Source organism: Crocodylus porosus, unplaced genomic scaffold (assembly GCF_001723895.1).
Source record: "Crocodylus porosus isolate Cpor-Errol unplaced genomic scaffold, CroPor_comp1, whole genome shotgun sequence".
Lineage (NCBI taxonomy): Eukaryota > Metazoa > Chordata > Crocodylia > Crocodylidae > Crocodylus > Crocodylus porosus.
In genome coordinates this window covers 79,676,398-79,690,137 of record NW_017728918.1, presented here as the reverse complement: position 1 = coordinate 79,690,137, position 13,740 = coordinate 79,676,398, and the positions used below count along the sequence as shown (strand labels likewise).

Sequence of the window (13,740 nt, the reverse complement as noted above, 5' to 3'; positions counted from 1 at the left end):
AGGAGGGGAAAACCAAATAAACTTTAAGTATAGAAGAATTTCTTGAAACACGTTCAGGGCCGGGACTCTGCCCTTAGCTAGTACATATATTTGTGTTCTGTATTTGGCACTGCAGTGGTAGCAGTCAGATTCAGTTAGGTTTTAATATTACCTTCTTCTATATTTGGATTGATATTATCACTGCTCAAGATAATAGAAGCAACAGAGTAATCAAAATCTTCCTCTCAAGTGTTTGCAACAATGGTAGTGTCCATTTATAAATAATAAACAGAAATGTATAGCGAAAGTGCCTATATGTTAAAAAAATGTTAAAGTAGCGTGCCTCCTGCCCTTACAAAGGTACATATGTTATTTTGTATATTAAAGGGCTTTTAACTTAATTTTTGGGGAATAAACAATTTATATGTTTGTAAAACATTGTATGGTGGCATCTTGGTGACACTTTAATGATGATTTGGTGCTGCTTATGTACAATTCCTCCCCCATCCATGACAAACCTTTTCCCAGTTGGAGCTTGAGGAAATGACTAATGCTTAACCCATTTGTGTGATCAATTCACTTAAGCAGCTACTGTGAAATGTTAATCACAACTTTAATTTGTACTGCATTAGCATTTTGATTAACTTGTAGGCTTGCTAGCGCACTTGAAGCACTTTTACTCATAGTTACAGCTCGGAAATGACTTTTTGATTAATTAAGTTTGTTAGACAGCAGCTGAGCTTCCTGAATGCTAACCTTATGGGGCTAAAAGTTCAGGAGAAAGTTACTGGGAATAACTGTTGCTGTTGGAAAGGATTCTTATATATGCACTTTAAATATATAATTATTGTCAAAATATTGTATTATTGTTTGGGAATTGACCCTAACTTTAAAAGAGGACAGATATAACTTGAGAAAAATAGACTCTTTTTTGTAGACTGGCATAAACTTTTAAACTGATTTTTTTTTCCTTTTTTTAAGAAACTAGGATTTGTTTATATTATTGAGGTTGTCCTTTGCCATGAGACTTTTTTTTAAATTATTTTACTGTGCTTAAGGTTTTTGGCCTGGTATAATATATTAATTTGTAAATTAATAGCAATTTAAGAACAAATTCAGTTTCTAGGACTCCCTTTCTGAACAAGTTGGCTAATGTATTATCTTGTTTGTATTGCTATCATTACATTCCAGGGCTACTTCAATCTCTGTACCGTTGTGTAAAGCAAAGTCAGCGAGACAGAGGCTTCCACTCTCCCAGCTATGTAGAATAGATGCTTTGTTCTTTCCTTCGCTCTTAGTACATTAATAATATTACTACAGAGACTAGAGAGTGAAGAAAGTAACAGAGAGAGAATCTTACAAAGAAGCTGGGAAGGCTTAATTTGCATGCATCAGTGAGATCCTCATGATAGTGGGGGATGGAAAACTGAGTGTGTAGCAATGGATAGCAAAGCCTTTGGAAGAGGGAGGTGAAAACATTGTATGAACTGTGTTGAGGGAGAGGGGTACAGAGAACAATATAAAAGGAGTGCCATCTGCCCTACTACTAAATGAATCCCTAATAAGGTAAGCCATATTTTCTTTCCTGTGAAACTAAAGCAACCCGGCTATTTAAGTCTGATTTGATTTAATGCATTAGCCAACTTGTCCAGAATTTGAATTCTAGAAAACAAATTGGAAGAACATTATTTTAAGTTTTGCAGAACACAGATAATTTCAAAACTATGTTGTCCAGGGCTGTGAAGCTTCTGGAGCTATTTAATTCAAAATATGCTGATAAGCCAATATATGAGTTTCCAAAGGTACTAACCCTAAATTGATTTGCTTAAAAAGATTATGTTATCATTGGCTTAGTAAATTTTTCATTGGTTGTTTGAGACATGGTAATCTTAATTTAAAAAATAAAGATATAGTATTTCTGGTATAATATATAGCATACTTCTAGAAAAATGTTGTAGCTATGCCTTATGACCTTGGATTAGATGTGATATATAATGTAAAGCTACATTGGTATATATGACTTCTAGATTAGAAGCATATCCACATAAGATTTAGCATTATTCTATATTTATAGTTTTTAGGAAAGTTGTAAATTTTTTGTATATTAACATCTATATTTGTTACAAACTATGACCAGATCCTTAGCTAATCTAAATAGAGCATAATTCCAATTATTTTAATAGAGCTGGCAAATTTGGCCTGTACTTTAATTGCAGCTTCAGTGTGATTGCAAGCAAAAAACTGTGTATAAGTGGAACTTGGCTGAGAGAATGTTTTACTGATTTCAGACTAAAAGAACATTACAAGGTTGTTACAATTACCATTTTTACTTGATTCCACAATGAGATTTTCCCCCAATTTGGCATGGGGAATAAAGCCCCTTATCTTATAATCGCATACAAAGAAATCTCACTAAATATACTATTATTAAACTGCTACCAAAAGCAGCATGTGCTCAGCATTGAAAACCAACTATGAAGTTGATTAAATGCCTCCATCACTGAGCATGACTGTAAAACACATGGGCCACACTGGGCAAACTTGCTGATGGGAATCAACCACAAGGATAGACTAGTACAGTCCATCTGAATAAGATAAATGGTAGTGCCTACTGAACAGTCCCCCTCACCACTGACTCTTTTTCAAGTCATTTGACATTGCACACCCAGAATGCCTCTGTTGGCCCCTCTCAGCCTGGCACATATGATTAGTGTGATCCCACCCTCCCTGAGGTGAAGACACACCAGGTTACCTTGCACCTCATCTGCACATACATTTTTGGAATATCCCAAGACTTTTGACAAGAACACCCAGTTCCAGTCATGAGTAGGGGCTAATTAACACATGCCTTCTTTGTGGGAGGTATCTGGAGTGTGCACACATACTGAGCAGTGCTGAGCTGTGGGGCCACCACGGAGAGGGGGGCCACACAAATCATATGCACCAGGCTGAGACAGGACACAACAGAGGGTTCTAGGTATGCAATGTCATGGCTTACCATGACTTGAAATGCTCAGCTAAGACTCTGGTGGCACCATCCCAGTGAACTATGTGGTAAATCATGAGCCTTTTGGCTTTGGACTAATACCTTGCATAGTTTACCTAGCAGGGGAGATACCATGAACTCAGCCTTTTGAGATCATGCAAGACTGGAGCCATCTGAACCCCAAGGTATCTGGGCCTGGGGCTTGCACAAATGCCTGCCTAGTTTTGGGGAGTATATGAAGCCCCAGACCCATGAGTCTGGGAGGGAAGATATTTACTTGTCCAGTTGGTAAAGCCACACAGACTTGACAATTGAGCTCTGATCAGTAAAATTTTGGAACTTGACTATTTGGCTTTCCGCAGTTGAATCTGAAACTGATTTGGCCCTTGAAACAAAACAGAAATTTTGGCCTGTACTTTTATGGTTACGTTGAAAAGAAAACTAAGTATATTAAGAAAAGAAATGTGCCCTCTAGTGATATCATGAGATTATGATGTGGTTATGATTAATGCATGTTGGCATTTGTGGCCCCCAGCTGATTAAACAGATGCTAAAGCTCAAACATACACACACACTTTCTCTTTCAAAGCATCACAATGGGATGGAACGCATAGCTGTTTGAGTAACTTAACTGCAACTTTTTGGATTTCTTTTAAGTAAAAGCTTAACTCTTAGGTGAAACTGTTGTTGTTAGAAAGAGTAGCAGTGACACTCCAGTATTTGAAGTTGAGTTTCTATATGGCCCTCAGCTGAAGCACCAGAACCAGGGAGAAATTTTCAATCACTGATGCCAAATTAACATGCATCCAGAGAATCTTTAAAGAAAGTTGAGCCAAGTAGCTCACCAACTCTTCATGCTACCTCATTGACACCAGTGGCATTATTTAATCCAGATTCCATATAGAGGAAGAGCAGTGATTGACTGAGCTACCCCTGATGTCACTATGGTCCCTTTGAATGTTCCTGATCTGTTCCTTCCGGTTTATATAATCTCACAGTTAAAACATCATGAGTAGTTTGAGTTAACTAGGTATTTTGGGGGCAGGGGAATCCAAATATAGATTATTTATTTATTTATTATTTATTCAAATACATATTATTTATATGAATTTTAAATATATGGAAAATGTGAAGTAACTTTCTTCCATTGTTAAAGTTGTTTGGAAGAAAGATGAAGATGTCAGAAATAATACACTTAAATGACCCAGTTGTTTAATTTTAACTGACAGACAAACTTATTTACTTGCAGATTTTCAGAATTCATTCTGTACTCAGGAAGTGCTGTAATTTGGGGAAGGTACACTATTTTTCCTACAAAATAAAGAGGTTAATTCCTGAGTATAACTCCAGGTGCCACCTTGCTCTGCCTTCTGTCTGACTTTCAGACTAAACAGCTACCTACCTCTCTCTATTTTAAGTGTCCAATGGAACTCAGACTTCATTCGGAAGTCACAACTGGGATTCCATAATAACAGACGCTATTAAAAAGTGAAAGCCCCAATGAAAGAAAAATTCCTGGAATACAAATATGTAGCCTGTGCCCTGTAGAATCCATGAGCCTGCACCTCACATTTCAAAATCATGGGTGTTTTTAAGGATTGGTCATTTTAGTGGCTCTGGAAATTGTATTCATCATACAATTTCAGTTATTCCAGGGTCTGTGCAGTTGAGTTGGGCTTGAGATTTTCAAACTATCTACCTTTCAAGTGAGAAAACATGGAAAATAGTATATAACAAAAATTGAAGCTCAACAGCCAGTTTTTAAAATGGCAAATTTCATATTAATAGCTATGGCGTCTATAGCTAGATTGATTTTACAAGTATGTATATTTCAGTAAGTAAATATTCATTGAACTGTCTCAAAATTACCAGTGAGAAGTGGCACTTCTGGCACCACCATTCCTTTCCATGCCACTTATCCACCTCTCTTCTTCCCTTCATGCACACACATACATACACAAAAATGAAACAGGAATATATACTTTATATTTCAGGAGTAGAAGGCAACAGTCATTCCGATAAGGAAAGGAATCTTTAGCCATCGGATTAGTTTGAGTCCTTTATTTGTGGCAAATTAGACAAAAAAGTAATTTTCAGATCCCATTCCCTAGACTAGAACTGGATCTAAGTAAGTCAAATTAAAGTATCACATCCCTGTATTACGAAGAGCTAACAGAAAGGGTGCATTTGACCTGCCCTTAACAAGACTCAATGGGCTTTGAATGTCTGGGTCTGATTCTTGTATCATCTTCACCACTGATTTAAGCCTCTACTATGGTGGTTAGTTTCTATTTGGATTCTTAATGTCTTCCCCTTCAGATCTTGCTTGAAATGTTGAATAGTATGTCAGTCTTAACATTATTGCTAATTGCTAATAATCTTAACTGCTAATATTAGGGGCTGGAATTAGTCAATTTCATAGTCACCACATTTCAAGAGGTTTTTCTTTTCTGTCTTTGTCAAGATTGACAGCTGTGTTAGTCCAAAGTCAGAAACAAGGCAAGACATAGTATTAGAGGAAGTAGACTGTCACCTACAAAAGCTTATGCTTCTCTGAACCAGCTAGTCTCTACAGGTGTCTATACGTGAGCTCTGAGGCTGCTCCAACGCGCTGGAATTCCAGTGTATCGGATAAGACTTGGTTAATCAAGTCTGCTGGAGTATGGCAATTGCTACACTCCAGCAGCCTTCTGCGTCTCATATATCAGCATCCCTGCACTTAAAAATTGTCAAGCAAGCTTTAGTTCAGGTGCCCCCACCACCATCTTTAAGCATGGGGATGTTGATACAGGCGATGCGGTGGCGCTTTAGTTAGAGGCTCTGGAAATTTTAGTAAAAGCATTGCTTCCACCCCCACCCCCCTGCCGGAGCATGTGTAAAAGTGCCCTTGGGTGCTACTCTGCCCTGCCTTCTACTGTTAAACAGGAAAAAGCAATGGGGGTACTCTGGGGTATGTGCTTGTTTCTGTAGCAGAGAGCAGATGTAGACCGACTGAAGGGCCTACAGGCAGAAGAGACACCCATATAAGCACTTGCACTATCTGCCCTCAACAACAGCATATCTATTTACAGTGGGAGGAGTCTGAGACATGAGTTTTCACAGAGAAAAGGGATGAGAGAAAATCTTTGTCTGGTAAACATGGGGAAAAGGAATCTGAGGGACAACAGGAAGAGGATCCTCCTGGCATGACAAAAGTGTGCTACCCAGAAAAACAACTGAGATTAGAAGACAGAACCTGTATCTGGCTTGCCTTTGTTTGCCCATAAAACACTTGGGCTAGATACAGACAGTCAAAATGCCTAAGGCAGAATCGATTTAAGTTGCATGGATTTCTGTAAGTGGCACAGCTTAGATTGGTAGTAAACAGAACAAACACTTGCCCTTTGGTGGTGGGAGCAAATCTTAGACCAGGTTTTGCCATTTTAAACCAGCCTTTGTGTGCTGGACTTCTGTTACCGGGTATAGACCAGTTTCTGATCACTTACACCAGTAAAAGTGTAATGTCTGTACCTGGCCTTGAAGAATAGTTACGCAAGTGCTCTTTGAAATCTTCTTAGTGGAAACAGTCATATGGAAGTATATGCTAGGGGTCTTATATCGGATACATTCTTTAGGAGGTGAAAAAGGAAAAAAAAACCCTATTTTGTGTTGGGAATCAAATATTATTCAAATCTTTTGGATGCTCAAATCTGGATCTCATCATACAGTGAATTAAGTCCCCAGTTACTGAACATCAGACCTTCTAATTTTATATAGAACATGAACTTCCAGTCACTTCAGTATTGTCTAGTCAAATTTAATGATACAAAGGCCAAAACAGCACTATACAACACCTCATCATTACTGTCCTGTCATGTATGTAATCAAAGGAGCAGTCTGTGGCAGTTCAGAGACTGAAAGACAAGATCCCTGGTTTGGAAGGCTTACAAGCTCAGGTGCTAATGTTTCATAAAGATCTATATGACTGCATCTCTCTTCCCTTCTTCACAACAAAGTGGAAGATAATATGTATTCTGTGTGCTCTCCTATGCATTTATTCATTCACTCTTTTATATTTAGGAAGGGAATCAAAAGTATTTCTATTTGCTTTTTAATTTACCATAAACTGTTTTAATTTGCAACTAGAACATTTATTGCATAATTTCTCACACTTCCACTTTTACAGAAAAATCGTAAAGCTATAACAAATTTCCAGCTTTATCCTGAAATCTTTGCAACGTTAAAATGAGAAGATCCCATTTTTTCATGTGGAACATTAACTTAGCCTATTATCATCTATATGAAATTTAGAAAATGACTTGCTACAAGATTTCATTATGGATTTCAATGTGTATATTTCTTTATATTTTATCAAATTATCTGAACATTTTAAATGGTTTATGAGGGTAAAACTAGCTATGTTAGAATTATTTTTCAAAGCACATAAAAATCAAGTTGAATGCTGACAAAAAATAATAAATGATGATGAGCTATGATAGGGAATGAGAAAAAAGGGAAAACAAGAAAGAATAAACCTTATTCATGAGATATGGGGGACCTGATGATATAAATAACTACTAGTAGTAATTATTGGAAATAGTAGATCAGTTGCATTTTTTCCCCTAGTTAGCTGCCAGGTTTTATATATGCCCGATTTGGAAAATGGGATGGTTCAATTTGTTAGCTTGAGTATTTACAGGAATATCAATTTCCATTTGAGTATCAAGCATCTGTATGTTTTACACTTAGCTGAAAATGGAAAGTGTGTAGGTTTCCAAGGTAGCAAATGAAACAAGCCAATTTTACCATTGTTCCAACTCCTTCATAATGTAAATGTCTTGGATTTCACATCAAGATAGAGATGCTGTGAATAAATTCTATGGGTGAAGGATCAGAAAATAGGGAGGAAAAGAGGATTTACCATGTGGATTCCTCGTAACAATGCGGAACACAGTCTCACACACACAGGCTTTCGTTACTCCCTACGGGATATCTGTCTGTAGGCCTCTATCAATTTCTGTAAGATTTTCTATTTGAAAGGATCCTCCAGTTAACTTCAGTGGGTGGCTTGTTGCAAATTGCTTTCTCTTCCTTCTCATCTCTTCTCACTCCCCCCCACCAAAAAAAATCCAATTTTAGTTTAGTAAAAAGCAAGTGATTGCAAGTGTATCAACAAAAGCAGATTGCAAAAAGGACAACACTCAGCAAAGTGGAAGCACATTGCCATGCTTTTATCACCATTCATGCAGTATACAAAATAATTATGTATATACTGTTACTTGTGTAAAAGTTACAGCAATTAAGTGGGGGGAGATAAGGGCATAAGTAAAGGATAAGTCAGGGAATGGGGAGATGACAAATTTATACATGTATAACCAAGATTGTAAAGTTGTATAAGAAATAGCAGACAAATAACAAATATGTAAACCAATTTAACTTCACTCAATCTAGTGTTGAGCTTTTCTTGAAAAAGTCATGGATAAAAACTACAAGGGTGTAAGTTAGACCAGCGATGCTCTTCAGCCTGTGGACCAAATCCAGCCCATGGAATTCTTGTATCCAACCTGCAGAGCTCCCCACAGGTTGGAGCTGGATTAGGCTCAGGCCCAAGCCATGCCACTGGCATTTGGCCAGATTGGGGCTAGGCTGGCCAATTGGCACATGGCTGGATTGGGGTCACATATGTGCTGGATCCAAGCCTCGCTGCAGACCAGATCTGGCCCACCTGCTCGATCTGGCCCACAAATAGATCTGGCAAGCCCATCTGACTTGTGAAGCAAAAGGTCTGCCCATGCCCTCAGAATGGAAAAAAATGAAAAAAGAGAAGGCAGAGTATATGTGCAACACAGAAAGCCAGAGATAGAAAAGAGAAGTGGGCATTAGAAGGCAGATTCTATTCCACCGTGCTTGAGACCCTGAAAAACTGTTAACACAAAAGGGGAAAGGTTCTCTTTCCTTCTTGCTGCTATTTTTATGACTCAAGTGTAAGGTAACAGTGTTTTATAAAAATTAGATGCATTACTGGATTTCCAGGGACCTGAACAGGGTGTAATGGAATCATATTTAAGTGCTTAAGTCCACATAAATGCATAATAGATGGAATAGGATCTAGCCCTAGATACACTAGTGTAAATTGTTGCAGGCGGGAGGCACCCTCCCCAAGCACTGATTCAGAGGGCATGTCAGAATGGATGCTTCTGGGGAATCTGCCCCTCCACTGCAGCATCCACCAGTGTTCAGGGCCGCAGCAGCCTGCACCACTAATACCATAGCAGCCCCTGCACAAAGAGGTAAGTTCTTGTTTCCCCCACACACCCAGGGTGCCAAAATTGTAACTTATGCCTCTGCCTAATGTATGAGGGCCTAGGAAAAGAGCTGATGTAGCGCTGTCTTGGTAGGTGAAAAGTATGATCTATGAGGTAATCCTCTCCTTCATACATGCTGAAGGTAACTCTTCTTTCCACGTGCCTGGAAATCTGTGTGTGAATAATCACATGTCCGTAGGCTGTGAAGTTGCTCCCTTCATGTTTGTCTGCGTAACAACAAAACCAAGAAATGCAGACAGGTAGTTAACCATGTTAGTTTAAAGTCAGGCAGAAGTCAGGACAGGGTGGCACCTTAGGTTTCTCCAGGAAGAGCAGCAACTCTCCCAGGAGAAACTGAATATCTGTATGAGGCCTTACAAACTAACTGATTCAGAAAGGCATGATGTTTCATGGGTGACAGCTTATTTTGCCAGATGCTATGCAAGACACATGAAGTAGCTGGAGAATTCTATTTGAAAGGTACTAACAAGATAATACAGTAGAACCTCATAAATCCGGCATGCTCCGGACCAAGCACCTGCCGGAAATTTTAAAATTCCAGATTTTTTAAATCAGAGTGACAGCCAGTCACAGAGCAGGGTGGAGTGGGTAGCAGTGGCCACATGTGGAGCAGTGGCATGGGGTGGTGGGTGGCGGCAGCAGCTGCTGCATTGCAATCTTCCCCCTCCACTGCTCTGGGACCAGCCACTGCTACTCGCCTATGTAATGTATGTTTAAAAAGTGCTGGATTTTCAAGAATTTATGAGGTTATACTGTATACATTCAAATATATGTATATATATCACACTTAGGTACAAATATATATCTGTAAAAGCAAATCTGTCTATGTAGGGCAAGGGGAAAATTTCAGTCCTAAATCAAGGTTTAAGTTCCTGCCACCCAAAAAATTGCAAAGCATCATTAGCTGCAGGGCACAAGTTTCATGAGAAATGGGGCAGAACCAGGGCATTTTAGGGTAACTTAAAATATTTTTCTGTGTGTCATTGATCTTATCACCCTGGCCTGAAATAAAACCTGTTGAAATGGCATTGTAAACTACTGAAGTAAGCTGTGTGTCTGGCCATTACTGAAACCAGCTTGTGTGTCTTTAAACTGAGCATTTCTTCAGAATCAGTGTAATTTAATTGAAACAGCTCTGCATGTGTAAACAACTCCTTTGTTTAAAGAAGATTTCACTGTTTAGTTTGCCTTAAGTAAATGCTGCCTTTTGTTTGTCTGTAAAACATTTGATTAAATGTACAGACTAATATGGACAGCTTCTCATCATTCCACTGGTGGGCTGTAAAATGAGTCAGAAGTATTGCAAGTATGTGCTTTCTCAGGGAAGCATAAAATAATATCATTTGTCTTAAAAGAACATGTTTTAAGTGTAGTCTGAAAAAAAGGAAACTACAGGTTTCTCTCTTTAGGGGCCCAGCTACATGTTCATATTAAAGCCAGATAGAAACCAGCTATAGAGTTGCACACATTTTCAAGCGTTGACTTTATAGTTGGTTGGCTCTTGTTATAGCTATATAGTCATTTTTATTGTATGATAATTACTTTGTATATGTAGCCACTTTAAATTTATTGTATAATTAACCAGTTAATGGTGTAACATAGCAAGGGCCAAAAAATAAGAATGTGGATTAGGAAAATACTAGTAAGGACACTGCCTAATATTTCCAAAAGCACCAAACTGAAAAGGATTATTGAGCATTCCTGAACTTGTTTTTGTAACCATTTTCCAAAATGTTAATTAAACCTCAAATTTCTTACCTGACAATTAGCTTTTAAAAATACACATTTAAATTCAATTAGCAGTCTCTAAAACAAAGACTTTTCAGTGCTATGTTTATTATTATTATTGCAGTTTGAAAAACAAACATTTTACTAGAATCTCTTTCATCAACTAAAAATGTTTCCGTGAATCCAAACAACTGTTGTAAAATATTCATAGTCTACAGTAAATTTGTGGAGTTGAATTCAGTATAAAAATATTGTGTTGAAAAAAATGTTTCGATTTGGTATCCTTTGGAAAAGTTCTGAGAGATGCTTTTATACCAACCTGAAAGAGTGTAGGTCCAATCTTACAAAGACTTATCCACATGCTTAATTTATACACTGTGGCATCCCAGTGAAATACTTGGAACTGCTCACAGTGCATAAAGCTGAGCATATGTTTAGGTCTTTGCAGAATTGGGCCTTAAGCTAGCTACATCCTTTTGAATTTTAAAAATTAACTAAATAAAATTGCAAATAGGATTGGAAACTATCTATGGCTTAGTTATAAGTAGTTTACCTGAATCCAAGACCTTGACTTTAAGTTAACCCCCAATAATTAGATTCTAATTATTAGGGGTGGTAGGGCAGGCAGTGAGGGGTAGGGGGTCAAGCAGCTTGACCCCTGTCTTTTGCCCCCTATGTCTGCCCACCCATTCATAAATGCCACTGCTGTCAGGCCAGACTGGGGCTGTGCTTCATGCCTCAGGCTGCAGTGGAGCCAGTACTTGCTGGAGTGGAGCAAAGGGATGCAGCAGAGGCAGGTGGGGCACAGGGAGTGCAGAGGTGGTAGGGGCAAGGGGGCCCAAGGCTGCAGAGGGGAGTCAGGCAGGGGAGCAACCAGGGACAGCAGAGGTGGCAAGAGGGCAGACACCAGCTTCCTGTGCCCTCACTGCCTCGTACTTGAATCCAAAATGAAGCTTTTTTCCTCAGTGTTAAATGGGGAAAATATGTCATCTTGGATTTGAGTAAATATGGTAGTATGGTCTGATTGGACAGGCAGTTGTGAATCAATTTGGTTGGGGCTTTATTCAGTTAAATTGATTTTGTCAGAAAATGTCAGTTCACAGACACACAAATTTATCAGCTTGGATAAAACGTTCCTTGAGATGATCTACCAAATTCAGGATGGAATTTCTGCTCAAAATGAGAGAGAGAAACCCGCTCTAGAGCAAATTATAGCTTGTTGGGATATGACAGACTCAGAATCATGGTCCTGCTCCATCTGATTTGAAGGATTTGAACCTGGGTGTCTCCCAGGTAGCTGCCCTACCCACCAGGTTATTAGTTCTTTTGGAGCTAATAATTATGTTTGAGCATGTTGAAGTTAATCTCACATTTTGGGGAAGAAAGATTCTAAAGATCTCAGTTTTGTGCCAATGCAGAACAAAGAACTGAAATTGTTTTCTTAAGTGGAATTCTTGTTTTCCAGTTAGTCCTAATGAGAAATTTTCTGAGCTTTAATCTCAGCTCTGCCAGTAACTCATTAGATTATGTTTTGGGAGTTGCTTTGCTTCTGTACTTTAGTTTCCTCATATATAAAAGGGGAGTTATAATATTAGCTAATGCTTGGTACGATTATTAGTCATCACATATTCATTTTAAGGACACACTCTTAATATTCATTATATTGTAAAGTAGATAAAATATGTTTAAATAATTCTGCTGGTTTGCCAACTTTTGTCTGATAGGGAAACCTTCAAAATTAATATTGCATTTAATTGTAGCTTTATCATTTTACTGTTAAGTAACCAAGTAAAAAAGATGTATATCTTGTAGGCAGAACTGGGAGCTATTCTCAGTAATATTCTAGGTTGGTGTAGTGCCAAACCTGGAGTTTGTTTCTAATAGCAAATACTGCTGCTCGATTTAAGGTAAATTCTTAATGATGATTTAGGACCTAATCAGATGCCCATTGAAGTCAATAGACTCCTGTTGACTTCAGTTGGAGTTGACTCAAAAATAGTCATATTCCCATTTAATAGTAACCTACATCTTTGTACATTAATCATGAAAACAAATGTTCTTAGTGGTATGCATCTGGAAAGAATAAGAGGGAGGTAGTTAAATTCTTTTATTTTATGCGTCTTGTTCACTTAGGCAATGCTGGATGTTGCAGCATACCATGGATGGCTAGTGGCTGCTCTGAATATCACCAATCTGGTGCAGATGGTGATCCAAGGGCGATGGATACATGACTCTTCCCTGCTTACTTTGCCCAATGTAGAGCAACACCATCTTCACCTTTTTAGGTAAGTAATTCAACATTCATAATCAGATCATGTCATTCCACTTATTTTTTTTCACCATGATTGAATGCCTTCATTGTGTCCTGGAGTATTCAAGCATGTAACAAAAGTTAAGCCTTTTGTATGCTTTGATTTTGCTGACTTCAAAGTTCAACTACCTCCTACATGGTTCAGACCTCAGACAACACCAGACTGTATTTCTAGGAGTGTGATTTCAGAAAATGGATAAGGGATGAATTTTTGGACGGGCTCCCACCTAAATGTGGATGCCTAGATATTCTGTACAAAGAACAGAAAGAGACAGATACATGATTTAAAAAGTTTAAAGGTAGCTAGCAAGAAATACTAAACGTAGAAGTATGTCTGAATCCCTACCCCTTCTGAGTGAAACTGAACAAGAGGCACTTCCATTCCCTTGGTATCCACTGGGTCTAGTCCAACTTCTGAGGGTAAGTACCAA

At 38.3% G+C, this 13,740-nt stretch overlaps 1 protein-coding gene across 1 annotated transcript in view; it reads left to right on the top strand.

Moving 5' to 3' along the window:
* Positions 1 to 13,740, top strand: part of ASCC3 (activating signal cointegrator 1 complex subunit 3) — a 555,582-nt gene that overhangs the window by 530,158 nt on the left and 11,684 nt on the right. Inside the window, exon 38 of the mRNA XM_019537809.1 lies at positions 13,132 to 13,283. Within this exon, the coding sequence (XP_019393354.1) occupies positions 13,132 to 13,283 (152 nt within the window). The remainder of the gene's footprint in view (positions 1 to 13,131; positions 13,284 to 13,740) is intronic.